General features: G+C 46.2%; 1 protein-coding gene across 21 annotated transcripts in view; it reads left to right on the top strand.

Annotated features, from left to right (window-relative positions):
- Positions 1 to 24,321, top strand: part of LOC100406158 (intraflagellar transport protein 122 homolog) — a 79,395-nt gene that overhangs the window by 22,846 nt on the left and 32,228 nt on the right. For 11 of the 21 annotated variants that reach the window (XR_013527536.1, XR_013527535.1, XR_013527534.1 and 8 more), the window contains 9 exons: positions 1,708 to 1,869; positions 4,785 to 4,860; positions 11,922 to 12,113; positions 12,266 to 12,404; positions 13,626 to 13,828; positions 15,335 to 15,472; positions 17,093 to 17,257; positions 19,050 to 19,247; positions 23,952 to 24,092. Coding sequence is in view for 18 of the 21 variants with exons in the window: in XM_078351778.1 (XP_078207904.1) it covers positions 1,708 to 1,869; positions 4,785 to 4,860; positions 11,922 to 12,113; positions 12,266 to 12,404; positions 13,626 to 13,828; positions 15,335 to 15,472; positions 17,093 to 17,257; positions 19,050 to 19,247; positions 23,952 to 24,092 (1,414 nt within the window). In the remaining 3 variants the exon portion in view is untranslated. The remainder of the gene's footprint in view (positions 1 to 1,707; positions 1,870 to 4,784; positions 4,861 to 11,921; positions 12,114 to 12,265; positions 12,405 to 13,625; positions 13,829 to 15,334; positions 15,473 to 17,092; positions 17,258 to 19,049; positions 19,248 to 23,951; positions 24,093 to 24,321) is intronic. The other 10 variants (XM_078351780.1, XM_078351779.1, XM_078351777.1 and 7 more) reach the window with 3 other exon arrangements.

Genomic DNA, 24,321 nt, shown 5'->3' with positions numbered 1-24,321 from the left:
GGAGATTTTAGCAAAGCAGATGAGCTATTTAGGCCAGGCCAAAGTGTGTGTGTGGCATGTGTTCACGCACACATATGCACATGCACATGTACATGAGTATAGTGTGTGTGCCAGTGGGGTGTGAGTGACACAGGAGTGCCATTTCCTTATGAATCATTAGTGGAGCTCTTTGTGTGGCTTTATTTTTGCCTTTTCCTTTTTCAGTTCTTTCCTCCAAGTTTGGGCAGAATACGAAGTCTTGCTCTGTCACCCAGGCTGGAGTGCAGTGGTGCAATCTCCGCTCATTGCAACCTCCGCCTCCCGGGTTCAAGCAATTCTCCTACCTCAGCCTCCTGAGTAGCTGGGACTACAGGCACGTACCACCATGCCTGGCTAATTTTGTATTTTTAGTAGAGATGGGGTTTCACCATGTTGGCCAGTGTAGTGTAGTTCTAGGCAATGTAATGAACAGGTGTGCCCACCTGTTAATAAATAGCTTTTTCACCAGCCTTTTTGCTGCCCTTTTCAGAAAGTCAAAATTACGTCTACAGACGTCCCTAAAGCCTAGAGATACACAAGCAGTTGGCACCTACCTCCTCAAATTTTATGCACTATGTCCATGTAACTTTGAGAGTAGACTAATGACTTCATATGCTGGTTTTTTTTTTTTTTTTTTTTTTGAGACAGAGTCTCACTCTGTCTCCCAGGCTGGAGTGCAATGGCGTGATCTCAGCTAATGCAACCTCTGCCTCCTGGGTTCACGCAATTTTCCTGTCTCAGCTTCCTGAGTAGCTGGGATTACAGGAACCTGCCACCATGCCCAGCTAATGTTTTTGTATTTTTAGTAGAGTCGGGGTTTCACTTTGTTGGCCAGGCTGGTCTCGAACTCCTGACCTCAGGTGATCTACCTGCCTTGGCCTCCAAAGTGCTGGGATTACAGGCATGAGCCACAGTGCCCAGCTCTATATACTCTGTATATATCCCATAATATTATTAAACCATCAATATCCTTTACAGAGTCCACTGAAGGTAAATTAAAGGTTCTACTTGTTTACTAGCTCAGTGTCATTTTACAGGTGGTTGCCTGCTTGATTTAGAAGGTTATTTAGAACGTTATTATGCTTCTTCCTGAATAATTTTGCCGGCCCATGCTGTGTACCATGTATGCCTAATGCCATCAAAGGCCATTAGCCTACCCCAAGTTCCTGCTGTTTGATTTGTGGCCACAGAAGACTTTGTGGCTCTAGGCTCCCATTTTTAATTCATGAGAAGCAGGAGGCCCTGTATACCTGGTGGCTGTCTTCCTCCAGGTAGGGTTCAGGGGCTTAATATTTTATTTTTATTATCTTTTTTTTTTTTAGACAGGCTCTCAGTCTGTCATCCAGTCTGGAGTGCAGTGACATGATCTTGGCTCACTGCAACCTCCACCTCCCAGGCTCAAGCAATCCCTTCACCTCAGCCTCCCAAGTAGCTGGGATCACAGGCACATGCCAACACATCCGTCTAATGTTTTGTATTTTTGGTAGAGACAGGGGTTTACCATGTTGCCCAGGCTGTTCTTGAACTCCTGATCTTAGGCAATTAGCCTGCCTTGGCCTCCCAAAGTGCTGGGATTACAGGCATGAGCCACCATACCTAGCCCCCAGGGGCTCCTTGACAGGATTTTAAATTATAGTTTTAGTGTAGTTCTAGGCAATGTAATTTTGAACAACTACTTATTGTCTACAGCCGATGGGAGAGTTTCTGGATGAACAGAGATAATGACGATGCCGAGGATGTCATTGTCAACAGATATTTTCAGAAAATCCCTTCTACTCTGAAATCAGCGGCGTACAGTAGTCAGGGTAGTGAGGCAGAGGAGGAAAAACCAGAGGAAGAAGAAGACGACTTGTGAGTGTGTCCCAATGAGTAGAAACCCTCCTGGTAAGGGCCCAGGCTCCACATAGACTTGCCAGGGCAGATTTTAAGCTCCTTGGCCAAGGGGTGCAGTACAGGGGTCGGGGGGAACTGTGGGTGAAAGCTCCTTCAAGAAAAGGAGACACACCCTTAAAACTTGTTTGGGGTTATAAAGTGATTCTGTGAGAAACTGTAGGAAATACTGAAAAGTCTAAAGGAGAAAGTTCAGCTTTTCTGATAAAACCCCATCCCCTCAAGAAACCACTGTTAGCCATCTCGTGTATTTCTCCTTAGTCTTTTAGTGTCTTCATATAATTAAGTCATATTCTGCTTTTTTTCATGTAACATTATGGTGTGAACACTTTCCAGTAACGTTACAAATCCTTCCAAGAACAGGATTTTTTTTTTTTTTTTTTTGAGACGAAGTCTTGCTCTGTCACCCAGGCTGGAGTGCAATGGTGCAATCTCCGCTCATTGCAACCTCCGCCTCCCGGGTTCAAGCGATTCTCCTACCTCAGCCTCCTGAGTAGCTGGGACTACAGGCACATACCACCATGCCTGGCTAATTTTTTGTATTTTTAGTAGAGATGGGGTTTCACCACGTTAGCCAAATGGTCCTGATCTCCTGACCTCATGATCCACCTGCCTCGGCCTCCCAAAGTGCTGGGATTACAGGCGTGAGCCACTGCGGCCAGTCAAGAACATGATTTTAATACCTAAAGAGTATGCCTTTTCATGGATGCTCTGTCATTCAGCACTTCCTCTATTACTGGACACGTTTATTAGCCTGTTCCCACACTATTCCTACCTTACCTTACATTTTCTAGGATACATACCAGAGAGGAAGCCCTTGCCTTAGCCAAAGTCCTTACACCCAAATCCTGGCTGTCCACGCATTCTTTCTTCTCTTCCATTGAAATTGCCTGTAGGGAAAACATGGGCAGGCCAGAGTGGGGAAAGGTGGGGTAGCCAGGATATCCTGAGTGGCAATAGAGATCTAGCTTGGGACTTTACAAATTGTTTTCCATGGTACATGAGTTTCCCTAGAAGAATCCCACTTCAAGGTCATTGGAGTCTTGGAAGTGGGGACACTAAAGGAGGAAGGTGTGGCTTTGGCTCCCCATCTGTGCATCAGTGAAAGCAGTCCCTTTGATTGTTCAACATGAGTTTTGTTTCATAAAGAGTCCTACTGCTACAGGAGGAAAAAGGGGATTGAAAACCACCAATTGAGCCTACAGGGACTGAGCCCATCCCAGAGGCATATGTGGCCTCCCCAAGAGAGCTCACTGTGGGCTGGGCTCCTGGATTGTGTTTGGACTTCTGTGGCAGGCACACAAAGATCATCTATAGGCTTCCTCCTTATTAACATCCCTCCACTCTTCATCTCTTTTCCCTTAGGTTTTTTTTTTTGAGATGGAATCTTGCTCTGTTGCCCAGGCTAGAGTGCACTGGCGCTATCCGGCTCACTGCAATCTCTGTCTCCTGGGTTTAAGTGATTGTCCTGCCTCAGCTTCCCAAGTAGCTGGAACTACAGGTGTGTGCCACCACACCTGGCTACTTTTTTGTATTTTTAATAGAGATGGGCTTTCACCATGTTAGCCAGGATGGTCTCGATCTTCTGACCTTGTGATCTGCCTGCCTCGGCCTCCCAACATGCTGGGATTACAGGCATGAGCCACCATGCCCGGCCTCCCTTAGTTTTGAGTTAGTGCCTGTGACATTTGCCACTGTTGGCTGGGTTTTATAAACAAGGCTTTACCTTGCCTGCCGATATATCCAGTGGTGCTTCCTGGTGACCACAAGACACTGGAATCAGAAAAGCTGGAATAAATAAACAAACAGAGGCAACAGTAGGTAGATTAAGACCCAGCCTCAAAGGCTAGGAATGCTTTTCTCTCTCTCTCTCTCTTTTTTTTTTTTTATGAGACATTCTCGCTCTGTCACCCAGGCTGGAGTGTGCAGTGGCATGATCTCAGCTCACTGCAACCTCCACCTCCCAGGTTCTAAGCAATTCTTATGCCTCAGCCTCTGGAGTAGCTGGGATTACAGGTGTGTGCCACCATGCACGGCTTATTTTGTATTTTCAGAAAGACAGGGTTTCCCCATGCTGGCCAGGCTGGTCTCTAACTCCTGACCTCAGGTGATCCACCCTCCTTGGTCTCCTAAAGTGCTGGGATTATAGCCGTGAGCCATCACGCCCAGCCACTTTTCTCTTAAACTAGATTCCCAGGTAGCTTGCTCCCCAGCCTTAGGCAAGGGAGTTTCTCCTGTGGAGAAACTTATTCTACAGTCCCAGTCCCACAGCACTGATTCCCATAGGTTCTCAGTTTCAAAGACAGTTGTTGGTTTTCAGAGAGTGCATTTCTCTTTTTAGAAAATTAGATTCAGTCAGAAACCATTTCAACCTTGCACAGGGTAAGGACCCCACCTATCAGAGAACCTATTTTTAGGTGTTCATTTTCTTTCTTAAGGAATAGCAAGCAAGTTTCCCTTCTGTCTATTAAAAAATGCCTTTGCACTGCAAAAGATGTTTCTCCGCCATCTCCCCACATTTTTCTAGTACATAAGAGAAAAGCAGTCTCAACACTGCAGCCTTGCCTGTCTTAGTGTTGCTCCCCAGGAAGCTCTGAAATGAGAGTTTTTTCTTCTTTAGCTGAGGCAATGCACCATAAGCTCCTGGCAGGAGATTCAGTGAAATAGCAGATCCCAGGAAGGCTGAACCTCACCTCTGCTTCATCCCTTAGGACTGATTGATGGGTTGGCCCAAATTACAATTTTTGGCCTCAGTAAAGCTGTACAACATTTGGCAACCTGAGTCCAGGGCTTTCTTCCTGTTGTTTATGCCCTGAGAGCTATGCTCATCAGCAGGCCGTAGCCCTTCATAACCTCTTTTATCTTCTGTTGATTAGAGAGGAGCATAATGACATCCTGGCTGTGGCTGACTGGGGACAAAAACTTTCCTTCTACCAACTGAGTGGAAAACAGGTATGTAGCCCTGTACAAATCCAATTGCAGTCATGCCTTTTATTTTTATTTCCTGAGATTGTATTACTGTTAATTAAACATTATCATTGTTAGTTCCTGCTTGTTGAGCATTTGCTGTGATACCAGGTACTGTACTCTCTGCTTTGCGTAATTTATCTTATTTAATTCTCATAAAACCTAATGAAGTGGGTACTTTCTCTATGAACTTTTTACAAATGAGTAAACCAGAACTCAGAGCCGTGAAATTATATGCCTAAGATCTCACACAGCTAGTAAATAAATGATGGAGCCTAGGAGTTGTACTCAGATTGGTTTGACTTTGAAGTCTAGCTCTTTGTCTTGACCTTACTTTCTTCTATTTGCTTTCATTCATTGAACCAACATTTATGAGTACCCACTTAGGACAGCCCTTTCATAGAGGAGCTGCTGATACAGAGCTGGGAAAGTGATAACCTCTACCTGCAAGAGCTCACAGGCTGACAGAGACACACTTGATAGCAAAGAACCCCTGTGTGGTGTGGTGTGTGACATGATAGAAAACTGTACAGATAGACAGCTTTTAGGGACACAAAAGAGGGTAACATCACTACTTGGTAGAGATAGGAGGTCTTGTTAGAGGTTATCTTTAAGCAGGTTATCTTTGAGTTAGGCTGAGGACATTGGGAATGGTGTTTCAGGCAGAAAAAAATAGCATGCATCAAGACAGGAAGGAATGAAAATATATGACAGTTTCGAGAATGGTGAGTTGTACAGGGTGACTGTATTTCAGAGTTTGTGGCCTGAAGATAGATCTGAAGAGGAACATGGGGACATGATTATAAAGGACCTGAATAGTGTGAAGTTTGAACATCATATATTATAAGTACTCAGGAGACATAGGTGGCAGAAAGTGGCATCACAAATTCTTGCTTCAGAGGAATAACTTGTTTCTGTGGAGGGCGGATTAAAATAGAGAGAGCATGGTAGTAGGAAGACTTGTTAGTAGGACTGCCTACTAACCGAAGATAAGAGTAAAGGTGCTGGGTACAGGTTTCATACCACAGCCAAGCATTTGAGAAATGCAACCTGTGCAAGAAGCCTCTAATTTCATAGCATCCTTATTCCTCAAAACATATCATGCAAGAAGGAAGAGTTTTAGATGTGTATAGCCCAGCTTTTGGGCCATTTCTTCTACCCCTGCCTTACCGTTGGTCAAGTCTTTTATATTTGAGTAAAGAAAAGATAAAGGGAGCAGATAATGAAGTGTTTTCTCAGTTTCCCATGGCTGATTTCCTAAAACTCTCATTTTAATTAACTGTCATCTAGTTTCCCTGGCCCTCTCTATTCATCCACTTAATGTGTGTACATCATCATTTGACAAATATTTATTGACACACCTACTGTGACACACTGGATGTGGGTACTGAAGACTGTTGGGAACAAATAACCACACTGCCCTGAGAGATAATGGGGTCTTGTTGCTATGGTCACAGTGAAAAAGAGTGCAACATGGTGGAGGGCCGTGGGAAATATCTTACATGTTTGCAGCCCCAGAGCTCATGTTGTGGCCCAGAGTTTCTGCACGATAAGCAGCCTCAAACTGCTGAGATGGTAGCCCCAACTTGTTTGGTACAGTAAAATTGTTTTCTTGGTGGGTAAGTGTCTTCCCTTCCCAATCTGGGAAGATTTAGAATTAAATATAGGATGATGAAGTAAATCAAACCCATACTTTTATGTTTGCCTGAGGTATAATTTGCTTATTTTTGTCATTTGAAGTGTTAGTAATACTTAAGAGGATCTGGCTTAATAATAATAATAGCTAACATTTATTGAATTTCAGGCACTATATAAACTCTTTACAAAGATTAACTTTTAATCCTTATAACAAACCTATGAGGTAAATATTATTATTATTATTTTTAAGACAGAATCTTGCTCTGTTGCCAGGCTGGAGCGCAGTGGCGCGATATCAGCTCACTGCAACTTCCACCTCCTGGGTTCAAGCAATTCTCCTGTCTCAGCCTCCTGTGTAGCTGGGACTACAGGCGTGTGCCACCACACCCAGCTAATTTTTGTATTTTTTAGGAGAAACCAGGTTTCACCATGTTGGCCAGGATGTTCTCCATCTCTTGACCTCATGATCCACCCACCTCAGCCTCCCAAAGTGCTGGGATTACAGGTGTGAGCCACCATGCCCAGCCATAAATACTATGATCATTGCGATTTTACATGTAAAAAAAATTGAAGCACAGATTTAATTCACAGATTCAATAATTTGCCCAAAGGCACACAGTTAGTCTGTGGTCTACCTTGGTGAAACCCAGGCATACTGGTACCAGAATTCATATTAGAATATATATCAGATTAGTCTTGGCAATGACCATTTAAAAGTTGTAATTGAGTAATTTTATATGTCTGATTTTATTTATTTATTTATTTATTTAGAGACAGAGTCTCAGCTCTGTCGCCAGGTGCCAGGCTCGAGTGCAGTGGCACAGTCTTGGCTCACTTCAACCACCGCCTCCTGGGTTCAAGCAATTCTCCTGCCTTAGCCTCCCAAGTAGCTGGGACTACAGGCGCACACCACCATGCCCAGCTAATTTTTGTATTTTTAGTAGAGATGACGTTTCACCATGTTGGCCAGGATGGTTTCAATCTCTTGACCTCATGATCCATCTGCCTCGGCCTTGCAAACTGCTGGGATTACAGGGGTGAGCCACCGTGCCTGGCTATTTATTTATTTTTTGAGAAAAGGTCTGAACCTGTTACCCAGGTTGGAGTGCAGTGGTATGATCATGGCTCAATGTAACCTTGATCCCCTGGGCTCAAGCAATCCTTCTACCTAGCCTTCTGAGTAGCTGGGACTACAGGCATGTGCCACCAAACCCAGCTAATTAAAAAAATATATTTTTTAGTAGAGATAGGGTCTGCTATGATATCCAGGCTGGTCTGAAACTCCTGGGCACAAGGTTCTGCCTTCAGTTCCCAAAGTGCTGGGAATACAGGTGTGAGCCACCATATCTGACCTACTTCTGATTTTAAGTGGAAAGATAAAAGAATTATATTTAAAGCATATATTATTTAAGTTTCCTAAGCAATACTGGAATGCTTAAGCAATTTGTTACATTTTCTGCTTGGTGTTCACTGACCTTTTTGAATCTATACATTGATATCTTTATGTCTTTCACCAAATGTGGAAAAATTTGGCCAGGATTTCTTGAAATATTTCTTATTCTCTATTCTTTCCTTTCTGCTGGAAATCTAATTATACTTACATTAGAGGCCCTGCTATTATTATTATTATTATATTTATTTATTTATTTATTTTTTGAGACAAAGTATTGCTCTGTCGCCAGGTTTGAGTACAGTGGCACCACCTCAGCTCACTGCAGCCTTCGTGTCCAGGTTTCGAGCAATTCTCCTGCCTCAGCCTCCCAAGTAGCTGTGACTACAGGTGTGTGCCACCACGCCCAGCTAATTTTTGTATTTTTAGTAGAGACGGGGTTACACTATGTTGGCCAGAATGGTTTCGATTTCTTGACGTTGTGATCCACCCACCTCGGCCTCCCAATGTGCTGGGATTATAGAAGTGAGACACCATGCCCAGCCTATTATTTTTTAAAATCTCTTTTTTTTCCTTTTGATCTTTGGATTGAAGGATTTCTGTTGTTCAGTATTAAATTTTATTGACTCTTCTACAATTTCTATTTCTCTTAGGCTCATCCAGTGCATATTTGTTTCCGTTATTGCATTTTTCTCTTCTAGAATTACCATTTGGTTCTTTTTTCCTATTCATTCATTACAAGCATATTTTCCTTTATAGCCTCAACCATAATTACAATTACTGTTTTAAAATTTTCATCTGCAGCTGGGCATGGTGGCTCACGCCTATAATTCCATCACTTTTAGAGGCTGAGGAGGGAGGATTGCTTGAAGCCAGGAGTTCAAGACTAGCCTGGGCTATACAGAGAGACTCCATCCCTAAAACCAACCAAACAAACAAATTAGCCAGGTGAGGTGGCAGACACCTATTGTCCTAGCAACTCAGGAGGCTGAGACGGGATTATTCCCCGAGCTGAGGAGTACAAAGCTGCAGTGAACTCTTACCACTGCACAAAGACCAGTGTCCAAAAAACAAACGAAAATTCTCACCTGCTAATTCTAACATCTGGGTCATCTGGGGTCAGTGTCCATTGATTCTTTTCCCTTGAATATGGTTCACATTTTCCTGCTTTTGGGAATTTTGAATTATACTCAATATTATGAGTGATATATATCTTAGAGAGTCATTTGCATCATGTTTCTCTGAAGATTATTGTGTATGTTTGTGTGTGTATATGTTTAAGCAGGAAGTTTACTTTGCTGGGCTCAAAATCAAAACTCCATGTTTTCAGTGGTGTCAGCAGCTGACATCTCTGTGCAGTTCTTTAGCTTTAGCTAGGCTGCTTGGCATTGTCATAGTTTGTAGTTAGTTCAAGGGTTTCCAGATATTTGGTGGAGTTTATGTGCAGGATTTAAGCTCCTGTTTTGCATCTCTTTCCCGGGATTTCCCACCTTATTTTCTAGCTGCTGTGGTCTTCCCAAATTCTGTATTCACCCAGCATGGTGCTAAAAAAAAAAAGAGAGAAGACCACCTAATGTTTGTTCCCTTTGTCCAGATGTGCATGTGTCTTCAGTTCCTGCCTGCTTGTGGTTGCCCTGCAATGATTGTTGTTTATGGTTGGTCCATAGTTTATCGCTGTTGGGAGGATTGGTCCAATAGGTACTACTGAGCTATTACCAGAAGCTGCCAGCCGTCCATGTCATGATTCATAAGAATTTTTAGTTTTCTTATTAGATTTTCTAGCATCAGATAAGTGCTAGGGAAAGTTTTGTTTGCTAGGCATTTGAAATTCCTAAAAAGGAAAGAAAATTTGAATGTATTAAACTTTTCATTGCCGTTTAAATTGGTGTAAGGGAATTAATTTAACTAAGTTTTAAATGGGGCTAGATATATAAGGGATTTTTATAATCTGTTCTAAATTGAATTCATTAAACAGTCAAAGTCAGTTGGCTGTTCAGATTTATAAATAGGAAAATATTTGTAAATTGAACTTAAAAACTTAAGAAACCAGGTTCCTAGAGTTATTTCTTTTATAAATTGAATATTAGTTTAATAATGTTAATCACAAATAGTCTTTTTATTCACAAAAGACACCCTCAGGGCAGCAAAAAAACTCCAGTGGTATTAAGGAGCTTGGGATTTAGTAGGGCAGACCTGATTAACCCCACGTCTTCAGACAATGAGAGAAGTACAAAGGGATAGGCGAGCACAAGCACTATGGGAGGATGAGGGGATGGGGAGTGCAGATGTTCCTGGAGAGATAACACCTGGAAGACAAAGTGAGGGTAAGAGCACTCCTGGCTAGGTCTAGGGGTGGTGTGGAGTATAGCACCTGTGAGGATGCAGAGGCCTAAAAAAGCATTGCCTGCTTAGGAAACTACAAGTTCATTTTGGCTGAAAGAATGACCTTGGGGGCTAAGCTCAGGATTTTGACCTTCATCCTAAAAGCTGAGGAAGCACCATCAAGAAAGTGAAAAGGCAATCCACAGAATGAGAGAAGTTTTACAACTCCTATGTCTGTTAAGGGACTTGTATCTGGAATATATTAAGAACTATAAAGACAGGGCTGGGCATGGTGGCTCACACATGTAATCCCAGTGCTTTGGGAGGGAGAGTCAGGGAGATCACTTGAGAACAGAGTTCAGGACCTACCTGGATAACATAGTGGGACCCCCATCTCTAAAAAAAAGTAGATTTTTAATTAGCTGGGTGTGGTGGTATGTACTTGTACTGGGGATGGTGGAGGGCTGAGGCAGAGGGATTGAGCTCAGAAGTTCGAGGTTGCATTGGGTTATGATCATACCACTGCATTCCAGCCCGTGCCACAAAGTGAGACATTTCTCTGTGGCCAATAAGCACATGAAATGATGCTCCATATTATTGGCCATCAGGAAAATGGAAATCAAAACCATAATGAGATAATTCTTGCTCACTAGAATGGAGAAATTGGAATCCTCATATACTGCTAACACAAATATAAAATGGCACAGTCGCTTTGAAAAGTGTAGCAGTTCCTAAAAAGGTTCAACATAGAGTTTAAAAATAAAAGAAATTTAGGCCAGGCGCTATGACTCACTCCTGTAATCCCACCAGTTTGGGAGGACAAGGTGGGTGGATAACGTGAGTTCAGGAGTTTGAGACTAGCCTGGACAACAAGGAGAAACACCATCTCTACAAAAAATACAAAAATTAGTCAGGCGTGGTGGCGTACACCTGTAGTCCCAGCTACTTGGGAGGCTGAGGTGAGAGGATCACTTGAAGCTGGGAGGTGGAGGTTGCAGTAAGCTAAGGTCGTGCCACTGCAGTCCAGCCTATTTCAAAACAAACAAAAATTTGCCAGGCATGGTGCCACTTACCATGTGGTCCCAAGTACTTAGGAGACTGAGGCAGGAGGATGGCTTGAATCCAGGAGTTCAAGGCCACAGTGAGCCGTACTTGTACCACTGCACTCCAGCCTGGGTGACAGAGTGAGACCTTATCTTGAAATAAACAAAAATGTAAAAATAAAGAGAAGTAGTAGGGGTATAGTTGCAGAATGAAGGAGAGTCTTCAAACTGAATAAACTCAGCTTTATAAAATACTTTTTCAAAAAGGCAGAGAAAAGAAGCTGAGGGAACCCACTGGACTATAGGAAGAACTATATTTGCAGAAGGAAGGGCCTTTGGGAAGTAAACCACCCACAGACTCCAGCTTGGCTGAGGAGCCCCTCACACTCCTGCACACCTGGAGCACTTGGGACTGGAGGGCGGTACCACTGATTCTAGGAGCTGAGGACTGGGCTGTATGGAGGGGGAGGAGGGAGATGCCAAGGTGGAGAGGCCTGTGTTTACCATGGGATGACACCGGAGAAAAGGCTGGCCAGCTTTCCCTGTCTTCCCAACTCCCTCCATTAAAGTTGGCAGGAAAAGCCCTTAATTATATTGTAATGGTTATGGATTCGAAAATGGTTTTTCCCTTGGTGTGTGTTCTATTTCCTCAGATTGGAAAGGATCGGGTACTGAATTTTGACCCCTGCTGCATCAGCTACTTTACTAAAGGGGAGTACATTTTGCTGGGGGGTTCAGACAAGCAAGTGTCTCTTTTCACCAAGGATGGAGTGCGGCTTGGGACTGTTGGGGAGCAGAACTCCTGGGTGTGGACGTGTCGAGTGAAACCGGATTCCAACTATGTGGTAAGACGAGGAAGTTTGTTCTGTGGGGCCATGGCTTGGAGAGGCATTGAGCAACGCCTCTGTCTTGAGTCACATCTGGGGTTTGTGTCTGACAAATGGGAGTGCAGACTTTCTCCATAGAGCTGGGAATTGACAGCTCTCTTACCCTGCAGGTGGTTGGCTGCCAGGATGGCACCATTTCCTTCTACCAGCTTATTTTCAGCACAGTCCATGGGCTCTACAAGGACCGTTATGCCTACAGGGATAGCATGACTGATGTCATTGTGCAGCACCTGATCACTGAGCAGAAAGGTAAGAGGCAGGTGCAGACCTTGGGAAGAGGGACAAGTGGAAGCAGGTGGAAAGGGCTAGTGACAGGGCACGTGAAATGACAGGAAAGGTTTCTCCTTGGCCTTTTGAAAACATATTAGCCACTGGGTCTGTGTCTCGTTTGTTTTGTTTGTTTTCTGGTGGGGGAAGTAGGGATGTCAATCTCCTTGAGGATCTCATGAAAGCAATAAGCCCTCTCTGAAAAATACACCAACCCAGAATTTTGCACATAATTCCAAGGAGTACATGGATTTCCTGAGTGAGGGAGGATGATTTGTGACAAGTTGGAGCCAGGTGGTTGACCTGCATGGGTCTTCGTGGACCTTTGTCCTTTCCAGTCAGAGTTTCTTTGGGGTGCTTTTCCCTCAGCCCAGTCTCCACTTGCCTCCTGGCAGGTCCTTCTGCCAGAGATGAGAAGGGGAATTGGATTGGCACAGGCTTTGTCAGAAGATCAGGGTTCCAGGCCTACCGTAGTCAGCCCAAGCCCTAAGACCTCAGTCTCTCCCTCTGTCAATGCTTAAGTAACTGCGCTGTTAAGTAGGCTCAGAATCCACTTATTTCAGGTGTATTCATATCTGGATGTGCTGGCTATAGTACACTGCTGGGTGCCTTTGCAAAGGGATCCAGGTGGGGGCTTGTCTTGCAGATTCAGATGAGTGTCCTTTGGTCCCCATGGGGGATCATGTCTTTTTGAAGATTCTGGCTGTGGTGGTGGGGACAAAGCCCCTTGGGCAGCTCCGAAGTGTCCCCTCAGGGACATTTTCTCCACCTGGTCCCTGTGGGAGCAGGGAGTGGGAGTGTAGAGCCTGGTATGTATCAGATATTATGTGTCTTTTCTGTTTGTCAAGGAGGTGGGCAGGGAGTGGCCAGAGGTGAGGTCAGTCACTTAGGCAGGCTCCCGATCGCCAGGGGCCACTAGTGCTGTGCAGAGAGTTTACATTTGTATCCAGCGAGTGATGGTAACACTGAGTACTTTCCATACTCAGTTGTCAGCCTTGAAACATGAAGATTGTGTCCTATAGGACTTTGGATCCCAGTGCTCAGCAGAGCTGATTGTATATATTAGATACGCTAAAGACTTTTCAATGAGAGTACCTCAGCTTAATTGCCAGTAGCGTTAAGTACATGATGGCTTTTAATTTCTTTGCCTTCCACGTTACTTAACAACCTCTTGTTAGAACTAGATATTTTTTTCTTTGACAGTTCGGATGAAATGCAAAGAGCTTGTCAAGAAGATTGCCATCTACAGAAATCGATTAGCTATCCAACTGCCAGAGAAAATCCTCATCTATGAGTTGTATTCAGAGGACTCATCAGACATGCATTACCGGGTAAAGGAGAGGATTGTGAAGAAGTTTGAGTGCAACCTCCTGGTGGTCTGTGCCAATCATATCATCCTGTGCCAGGTGGGCAGCAGCATATTAGAGGAGTTGGACTGAATTCCATTTGTGCTCTCCCCAACGATAGGGTGCCCACCTCATGGTTTTAAAACTGGTCACTAGAAAACAAGTTTGTTTCCATCAAACTAAGTGGCTGCTTATTGCCTTTCATTTTCCTGGTACCTAGATGAACAAGACTGTATTAGCAAGTCATGAGCTATGAACTGGAGAATACTTTTTTATTATTTAAAAAAAAATACTTTTCCTGACACAGACAGGGTCTCGCTCTGTTGCCCAGGCTGGAATGCAGTGGCACAATCATGGCTTACTGCAGCTTTGACCTCCCAAGCTCAAGTGGTCCTCCTCCTGAGTAACTGGCGCCACAGGTGCATGCCACCACACCCAACTAATTTTTTATTTTTAGTAGAGACACAAGGCTGTACTTTGGGAGGCTAAGGTGGGAGAATTGCTTGAACCCAAGAGTTTGAGACCTGTCCAGCCTCAAAGTACTGGGATTAGTGAGCCACTATGGCCAAGAATACCTTTTTCTATTGCAGAACATTTTGTCGTAGTAGGATTAAATGTATTTTAATGACTTGAAACATAAATTGGTGTTGTACAAAATGAAGGTAGTTTTTATTGGTAAGCATATATACATAAAATTTGTATCAACTCAGTAATTGTCAAGGAAGTTTTAATTCCTGAAAGATTTTTTTTCATGGAGAAAACTTTCTCAAGATTCTAGAGAATGTCTAAGTCAAAGAGAAGTTTGGAAAGACTTTGAGAGATGGATAGCCCAGCATCTTGGAAGTAGAGGTGGATTTTGTTTTACATAGTTCTATTGGAAGCAATAAAAGGGAAGAATTCCTAGGAATCACTGTAGTGTAAAATACTATTAAAATCTCTCAAAGTCTAGAACTGGGCAGGGTGCAGTGGCTCATGCCTGTAAATCCCAGCACTTTGGGAGGCCAAGGCAGGAGGATCACTTGAGGCTAGTAGTTTGAAAGCAGTCTAGGAAACAAAGTGAGACCCCATCTCTACAAATTTTTTTATTAGCTGGGTGTGGTGGCACTCGCTTATAGTCCCAGCTACTTGGGAGGCTGAGGCAGGAGGATTGCTTGAGCCAGGAATTGGAGGCTGCAGTTAGCTATGATAGCACCACTGCACTCCAGCCTGGGTGACAGAGTGAGACCCTGTCTCATAAATAAATAAAGTCTAGCCCTTCAAGGGGTTTAGGGTTGCCACAAGTTATAGGATAGGTGTGGCAAATGTGTACTTTCAAGTGCTACCTCTGGCCTAGGCTACCTGGATGAAGGTCTGCATTGAAGATCTGAGTCTGAATTGGGCTCCCTGGGGAAGCCTTGCACGGAATCTTGGATTAACGAAGCCAATCATGGGGTCTACATGGGATTAGATAGGTAGATACTGAATGTGTAGGCATTTTCACCCCTTAGGGGCAGGAAGACCTCCCTGGGGAGGGCTAGGAGCATTTATTCTGTTGAATTTCCATGCAGAGCTGGGTTTGCTTCCTAGGAGAAACGGCTGCAGTGTCTGTCCTTCAGTGGAGTGAAGGAGCGGGAGTGGCAGATGGAGTCTCTAATTCGTTATATCAAGGTGATCGGTGGCCCTCCTGGAAGGGAAGGCCTGTTAGTGGGGCTGAAGAATGGACAGGTGAGTGCCCCACATGTCTCCTCCCATCAGGCTGATTATCTGCACGCATACATGAGTGACCCATCTAGCAATGACCCTGAGCTGGATTCTCAGGGCAGGAAAACTTCTGTCCTCCATGGCAGAATTGTGGGGTAGCTAGCTGTGAGTTCAGTTTTTTGAGGACCACCTCAGGCCAAAGATGCAGTGGCCCTCACACTCATAGCAGGCCCATGTTTTGGCAGTGTTGAGCTATAGCCTCTGGCTACATGTAGAGTGGATTATTGGTTTAAGGTCATCAGAAGGTGGGAGATTTGTTAGAGATGCTGCTTCTGTGAATTTCTAGAGGGAGGCAGAGATCATTACCTAGATCAGCTCCCGATTAGGGCGGCGAGTAGGGCAGTGCGTTCCAGCATGTGTCCTAGAGAATGCCGGGTCCACAGGACACTGATAGATGCCATAGAAAAATGGGCCCTTTGGTCAATTAGATGTGGGAAATGCAGGTTACACAAAGTTAAACAGATTTCTGTGTGTGTATATCTGCATGTGTGTCTATCTGCATGTGTGTGTACGTGTGCACACGTGTTCTTTGCTCAGCATAAGAAAAGTTCTGAGTGGAACTTTGAAAGTGACAGTGTAGCTGCATTAGTCCGAGAGCCCAGCTGTGCAGCAGATGACTTATGGCGAAGTTTTCTCCAGTCTTTGTTGGGGACGGAAGTCATGGGGCATAAGAGCGGTGGGTGAAGTCAAGGAGCAATGCCAAGGGGAGAAAGGGCCTGCTTCTTTCTCAGTCAGCTCTCGCTTCCCATGGGAGCATGGGCTTTGGGATCAGGTGGACCTGAGGTCATGTTCTTACTTAGCTACTCACTGGCTTTGTCATCCTGGGCGGGTTATTTTACCTCCCTGAGGCTGGTTTTTCATGAGCTTAGTACCGTATATTTCATAGGACTGTCAAAAACAGAATCAAGGTTGGGAGTTAAAGCCAGTGTAAAAAAAAAAAAACACCAAGGCTATTAAAGGGATATTAAAGCAGGCATGGTGGTGGGTACCTGTTGTCCCAGAGCTCAGGAGGCTGAGACAGGAAGATCTCTTGAGTCCAAGAGTTTGAGGCTGCAGTGTGATATGATTACACTTGTGAATAGTCACTGCAGTCAGCCTGGGCAACATAGTAAGACCTTATCTCTTAAAAAAATATTTTTAAACCAGGAGCCTCAGTAAATGATAGCTGTCATCATCACTGTCAGCATCATAATTTTCTACCACACGTCTTGTCAGTGTTCACAGCAGCCTTTTCCTGTGTTAGTTCATGACTCAGATCTCTGCTAGATGGTGTCTCCTAACGCTGCAGTTTGAGTAATGTCATTAACAAATCCCCAGTCCAAACAGACACTAAAGTGAGCTCGGCCTGTCTCAGGGCTGTCATTACTTCTGCAGCCTCTGATGAATCTCACTTCTGGCCTCCTAAGGATAAGCCAACGCCCCCACTCCCCTCTTTCTTTTGATGAGTCCTTGCCTCTGCACAGAGCTTCTGGTGAAGGTAGCGGGAGCTGTTCTTGCAGAGCACATGGGATTCCAAGGGCCTGGCACTGGGCCAGGATCTTGTTGCCATGGTGACTGACACTGTTTTCTCTGAAATTCTGCCAGATCCTGAAGATATTCGTGGATAATCTCTTTGCGATCATCCTGCTGAAGCAGGCCACAGCTGTGCGCTGCTTGGACATGAGTGCCTCCCGTAAGAAGCTGGCTGTGGTAGATGAAAATGACACTTGCTTGGTGTATGATATTGACACCAAGGAGCTGCTTTTTCAGGTGAAGTCCCTGAGGAGGCCCAGGGACATCGTTCTTTGATTAGAGATCCTCCTCTTGCTTCACAGTCCCTGCAGGATGCTCTCCTGCTCTGGCCCAGGCAGGTCTCTGGGAGGAGCAGTGAGGGGCAGGGGACAAGCACAGGCGCAGAGTCCCAGAGGCCCTGGGCCACAACCTGCTTCTCCCATGAGAAGCAGGCACAAGTAGCAGGGCCTGGGCCGGCCTCTTGAGCTTTGGTTTCCTTGCCAATGAGATGAGCCAGCAGAGCCTTTCGTGAGCATTTACCTGAACAAGAAATGGGGCAGTGACTCTGAGGGGGGCATGTCATTGGCGCTCAGTGAATGGGGTGATGACTCCAAGGGGGGGCGTGCTGTCCGTGCTCAGTGAATGGGGCGATGGTTGCGCTTCCTTTGCAGAAGTCTGCGTCTCACCTGCTGCAGGCCTGCCTGTGTCTGCGCACCTATGGCATGGGAAGGAAACAGGATCAGTTTTGTCATCCAAAAGGGGGAAAGAGATGGGCAAGCCTGGCCTTCTACTAATTCACAAGAATGCTTGAAGAGCCAGCAGCATGCCAAGTGCTTGGATCTTTGGGGGTGTAGGCATTGTTTGGTGTCATTCAGCCCCGTGGCCGAGGAAGCTTGTCATGAGAGAAGGCAGCCTGGCGGCTCCATGCCCGGGGCCTGGCTGGCTTTCTGCTGGGCTCACGCCATTCTTCGTCTCTTTAGGTCTTTGAAGGTGCTTGGGACTGTTTTCTGGGATGAAGTTCTCCCCAAAGCTGGAGCCCCTCTTGACTGGTTACCTTGGCCACCGCAGGGTTTCCTGATGTTACAGGCAGATTTGGTCCCCTTACCACACTCCTGCTTATACTCGGCAGCAGAATCAATAGCAGGAGGGGCCTGGAGTGCGGAGCAGCCTCAGTCAATTAGAAGTGGTTACCTGGCCACCTCTAGCTCGGAGGTGACTCCCCATCAGTCTCAACTCACTCCTGTCCCTGAGAGAGTAGAATGGTTCGGGGGAAGAGAGCACAGCCTTCAGGCTGACCTGGGCTTGTGTCCTGCCTGCATCCCCTACTGTGTGAGCTTAAGCAAGTTAGTGAGCCTCCCTGAGCCTTGATTACTTTTCTCTAAAATGTGATTAGTAATTGCCCTTCACAGAATTGCTGCAGGAATAAACAAGATACCACAGTGCCTAGCTCAGTGCTGGGCACAAAATAGGGCCTGACATGTTACTTCCCTTCTCCCCAGCTTCACCTCCCACCTATGGGGGGATAGCTGCCCAAAATGTGAATCTGTGTCTGAGCCTAGAATCATACAAGTGTGGAAGGGCATGTGCGTTCCCCTGTCCCCACTGCTGGCTCTGTAGCGGGCTAGGGGAGGTGATTCTCAGCCCTGCCAGGAGACATCAACATTTCCACCTATGACATTGCCTGCTGGCTTTCCTCTTCTCCACTGCCCCCCACCCCTGCACATAAAACAGCTATATATTTTTTTCTCTCATAAAAAACAATCCGCACTCATTATAAAAGATTCTAGGCAGAAAGGTATGAGCATATTTCAGGAGAATAATTTTTTTTCAAAAGTAAAGCTTGCTTACTCAAATATTCCAACAACATGCAGGTGCATGGAGGGGCTTCCCTCTGTTCATTTCTTTGTGATCCCCTTTCCCTCCTTTCCCTCTATCCCACTGTAAGCAATTTAGTGGGATTCAGTCTTTAAAAGGGTATTGGGGTGAAATGTGCAAGCACTGCCCACGCCCAGGGTGGTTCTCACAGATCCCTACCGTCCCTGTCCTCTAGGAACCAAACGCCAACAGTGTGGCCTGGAACACCCAGTGTGAGGACATGCTCTGCTTCTCGGGAGGAGGCTACCTCAACATCAAAGCCAGCACCTTTCCTGTGCACCGGCAGAAGCTGCAGGGCTTCGTGGTCGGCTACAACGGCTCCAAGATCTTCTGCCTCCACGTCTTCTCCATTTCTGCAGTGGAGGTGCCGCAGGTAACGGGGCGCCTGTGCACTCTCAGCTCTGGCAAGGCTGACAAGACCAGGGAAGCCAGGCGCCTTGCTGGTGCGTTGCGTAAAGAGTAGCAAGGAGAGAAGAGTGGCAGCTGTGATGTGGAGGGAGGCAGTCTGGGTCTGGAACCTGCGGCCCTGTCTCCACTCCTTTCAACCTGTGTGACTGGAGGCAAACAGCTCAACCTCCCTGAGCCTCAGTTTCTTCCTGGTCCCCCTTCTGTAGGGATGGGAGGGGTATGCAGTGTTGTCAGCAGAGTGTGTTTTGTGGAGAGCCCAGCGTGGGGCCGAGTGGAGAAGCAGCAAAGCCGGGAGTCCAGCAGGGTGTGTGCATGAGCGCATGTGTGATGGTGGTGATGTGTGTGCAAGAGAGAAGGGGAGAGAGAGAGCGAGTGGGTGGTTGGTGAGGCCTGAGGTCTGTGAGCCAATAAGGGAGCATGGAACTCTGCACAAGCCCCCTGAACTAGGAGGAGGCCAGAACAGAAATGTGGTGCTGAAGTGTGGAGCCACAGAATGGGGGAGGGCAGAACCCCAGACAGGAGGCTGAGATTGACCTCCCGAGTGAGGGCTGGCCTCTCCTCCACCTCCTGCACCCCACGCAGCTGGTGCTCACCATAGGACTGCTGTAAAACAGAGACGTGCACCAGCAAGAAACTTCAGCCCTGAGCATCCCATCCTCAGGACAGAATCACTCCTAAACATATTGGAATACATCCGCTTAGAGCTTTTTATGTGTATATATAATATATGCAGAATATACAATTAGGAGCATGTGATTTCATAAGAACATTTTTAAACCAAAGTGAAATTGCACTGCAAATACTGTTTCATGACTTTTATCTGCATAAGTATTGCTACCTATAGATGGAACCTCAGATTTCCTGTATTCCCTGAGCCTGGCCCGTAAACAGGACTTCTCATCCCCTTCCTTTATGGCCATCTTCTCATCTCACCTCACATTCCATTATGGCAGCCCCATCACTGTCCAGGAAGTGCTGGTGGCAAACTAGTCATCTGGCCTGTTCACTCAGCAATCTCCTGAAGCATGGTTCTGTGTCAGTAACTGTTCTTATCCAGTATGGCAAAATGCTAAGGTCTTTATAGACTCACGTAAGTTGTAGGAAATAGTACAGAGATCCCTTATACTCTTTGCCCAGTTTCCCCCAGTGGTAACACTGTGCAAAGCTCTAGGACGATCTTCCCACCCATGTCAGCGTGTGTAACAGTCATGGCACTGAACACAGCCACCACCACAAGGTACCTGGTATTGCATTGCCCTTTTACAGCCAGCTCCCCTCCCTCCTGCCCAGGCCCCCCTGTGTTGTATTTCCGGCTGCATTTTATCCTGATTCATGGATATTCCACAGCTTTCTTTACCAGTCCTACTGGATGTGTTTGCTGCTTAGAGACTTTTTGTATTGTAAATAGCAGGGATCTTTCTAGCTAAGTCCTTGCATCTGTCCCAACTTGGTGCCTTGGCATAAATTCCTAGAATTGAAATTGCTGGGTCAGAGTGTGTGTACCTTTGAAAGATTTTTAGGGAAATTTCTAGGTTTCCCGTCTTCTAGGCTCTGTCAGTTGGTGTCTTTCCCCACATAACTCAGCTTCAGGCTAGAGTCCATTTCTTCTAAGCCCATGATACTCTCAAAACCCATAACTACAAGACTTACTGGGGAAATGCTCATCATCCGTGCCTGACACAGAGCAGCTATTCAAGGAATGTTGGTGGAATTCAGATCTGAGGCAAAAGAGAAGACCAGAAAGCAAGAGGAAGAAGGGAATGAGGTGGTTGGACGTGGCAGCAGGACAAGAGGTATGAACAGCTTCCTGGACTGCGTCCTCACCATCCTTGTCTGCCCTGTCACAAACCCACACAGCACATCCACCAGGAACTCGCTCTTCCTCAGTTGCACTAAACCGGCTCTGCTTATTAAAAGGTTTTCTCCCAAGACTGCCATCCTGACCTCAAAAATAAATGCAGTTTGCTGCTTCTTGACTGTAGCCAGCCGAGAGGAGCCAGAGGGGAGGCCTGGGGCTTCCTCTGCCCGGACTTTAAGGTTCAGCAGCAAAGTCTTGCTGGCTACACCAAGCCCATCCTGCTGACACAGCAGGTCAGGACTGCCAACGGTTAGGAAAAGCATTCTCAAGACAAAGGCTATTCATCTCTTGCCCCTGCCTCTGGTCATCCTGTGGTTTTGGCCTGGGGGAGAGGTGGGAGAAAGCATCAGACCCAGTCTTGGAATTTTTGGTTTCCTTTCGAAATTTACATTGTCTTGTGCAAGAAGTGGTTTGTTGGGTCTGCCAAGTAGGACAATGAGTCCTAGGAGGGCTTCTCAAGGCAGTGGTGACTTCATGTTTGGGATGCAACAGCAAGATAAAATATAGCTCAGAGGGTATTTGTTCAGTGAGTCTATTTTTAAAACTCCACTAAAATTGTACCTCCCAAGTAAGGCCAAGTGTTAGCCATCTGTCATATGCTCAGCTGTGATATGCCTGTCTGATTGCCTGTCCCACTCACAGGGCATTCAGCATGGCAAGCAGTTGTGCAGTTCAAGGAAGGAGCACTGGCTTTCGGTCCTGACTCTGCCGCCTCAAGCAGCTGTAACTAGAGCAAGTCATGTCACTCTTTGGGGGCTCATTTTCTTTTCTGTGAAATGGGGTTAATTATACTCATCTTTCAGTTTTGTCAAGCCCGATTTCTGTTATTATTTCTCCTTATTACTGACTCATAAAATAGCAAAAACCACAAAACACAACTAAATTGCAACAGGCTGTACTTAACTAACAGACTTTAGAAAGGAAAGCTTATTGTGTTCTTGGAGAAAAGCTTTCAGGAGTTTGAGAAAACTTCCAGGAGATGGTGAAACTTGATCTGAGCCCTGAGAGGTCCGGAAAGGAAGAGTGGAGCAGGGAATCTTTTCAAACAAAGGGAAAGGTGGGGGTAGAAACAAGACTAGAGAGCCTGGGAGATGGTGAGGAGGGCTGGTACTGAGAAAATACAGTGAAGGTAATGATCACACCTGTGTTTTGCCCAGCGCCTCATCGTTTTTGGAGACATCTGTCCTTTGCCCACAGTAGCCTGAGCTGGGCAGGGCATTTAAGCAGAAGTCGGATTTAACTTTTGATCCTGCCTCTGTCATCTCAAGCAGCTGTATCTAGAGCAACTTATTTCACTCTTTGGGTGACTTTCCACAAAAAGTCACCAGTTAGGATGTAGCGGAGCCTGGCTTGGGTTCTAGGTTACCTGCTCCCTAGCCTGTGCCTGCAGCCCCCGCAAAAGGAGCATTTAACTTGCCGATGAGGAGAGGTGGCATGGTGGGAAAGATAAGCACTAGGAGCAACCATGTATTGCTCTGAGAGTACACAGACTCAAAATGAAAAAAAAAAATTTCTTCAACTCCAAAGCTAAAAAATGAGACCAGAAATTTCGCAGACAAAAGCCGCAAATGGAGAAAACAGTACTTCAAGCTCCACATTTGGGAACCATTAGCACAGAGGTCCTGGCTGATTGCTCTTTCCTGCTCAGGAAGCCAAGAGAGATGCTGGCCCTGAAGCACACTGGCTGGCCTAAAACAAGGGCAAGGCCTTTCCTGTTAAAGACGTTCTGGCCCAACTCAGACTCATTCTCAGGCCTGCACACACACATATAAACATACACACACACACATGTGGTAGGAAGGGGCACAGAACCTGGAATCCCGTCCAGGTTGTTCAGATGCTAGGCTCATATTTCTTATTTTATATACTAGTAGGATCCCTTCCCTTATCTATGGGAAGCTCCAGCCTGAAGTTCTGCATTTGCCAGCTGTGTCATGGGACAGGTCAGTTGTCCTATCTGAGTCTCGGTCTCCTGGGCTGTAGTCAGGGAGAAATAATACCTACTGCACAGGGCTGTGGGGACGGCCCAGACCTTTATAAACCTAAGAAAGAGAAGTCATTAGGAACTGTTCACGACATTCACAGCAAGGCAACCCTATCTCCTAGGAGGACGTTGGTCCCAGTACAGGGAGCAGGAGACTTGTTTCCAGAGGCTTCCAGGCTAACTCAGCAAATCACTTACTTTCTTGGAATCAGGCCCCAGAAGAAGAGGCTATCCCAGACCTTTCCTCCCAGGAAATGATTCATTCTGTCAGCAAACATAGACTGGGGGCCTGCTGAGGGAGGCTGGTACAACCCACCACTGCTCATGGGCTGTGCAGGGCCTGGCTGTGGGCACAGGCCTGTAACTGCAGCACAACCTGAGATCTGGACAAAGGGCAGAGGAAGCTGAGACTCCTTCCCCTGGGTTGGGGCTCGAGGGGCCCAGGAGGACTCTCCAGAAGAGGTGACATTTCCACAGGGCCTTGAAAGTCAAATATGTTATTTTCCAGAGGGATAGTGGGCAGGGGGTGAGACTGACATCCTGTGATGGGCAGGCCCACAGGTGGGAAGGAGGAGAAGACGGGCAGAGAGCTTGTGCTGTGGCGCACAGTGGCCTGGCCATGAGAGAGGTGCAGGACGGAGCACAGAGGGTGGGCTGGGCAGGCTGGGCAGGATACTGATTGACAGCTACAGGGCTGCTCCGCAGGCACGGGTCATTACGTGGGTAATTGTCACACACATCTAGATACAGGAGGGATCTCTATGAATCTGGCTCTTTCCATGGCTCTGAAAACAGTCTTCTTTCTTTCCCTTGATGAAATCCTGCAGTCTGCTCCCATGTACCAGTACCTGGATAGGAAAATGTTCAAGGAAGCCTACCAGATTGCTTGCTTGGGAGTGACAGACACTGATTGGCACGAGCTGGCCATGGAAGCACTAGAAGGTTTAGATTTTGAAACAGCAAAGAAGGTAAGCATCTAGTCAGCAGGAGCTGGAGTCTGGTCCTTGAAGGGTCCCTTAAGAAGGCAGACGGGGATCCAAGTGGCATGGAGAGGCCATAGACTGCAGCAACCTCTGGAGTGAGGCTGACCTGGGCTTGGATCTCAGCTCAGCCACCTCCTCACTGTGGGCCTGGGCAGATGACACCTTTTCTAAGACTGTTTCTCTGTAGACGTAGGGAGATGATAGGCCCCATCCT

Source organism: Callithrix jacchus, chromosome 15 (genome assembly GCF_049354715.1).
Source record: "Callithrix jacchus isolate 240 chromosome 15, calJac240_pri, whole genome shotgun sequence".
Taxonomy (NCBI): domain Eukaryota; kingdom Metazoa; phylum Chordata; class Mammalia; order Primates; family Cebidae; genus Callithrix; species Callithrix jacchus.
This window is presented reverse-complemented; position numbering and strand designations above follow the sequence as displayed.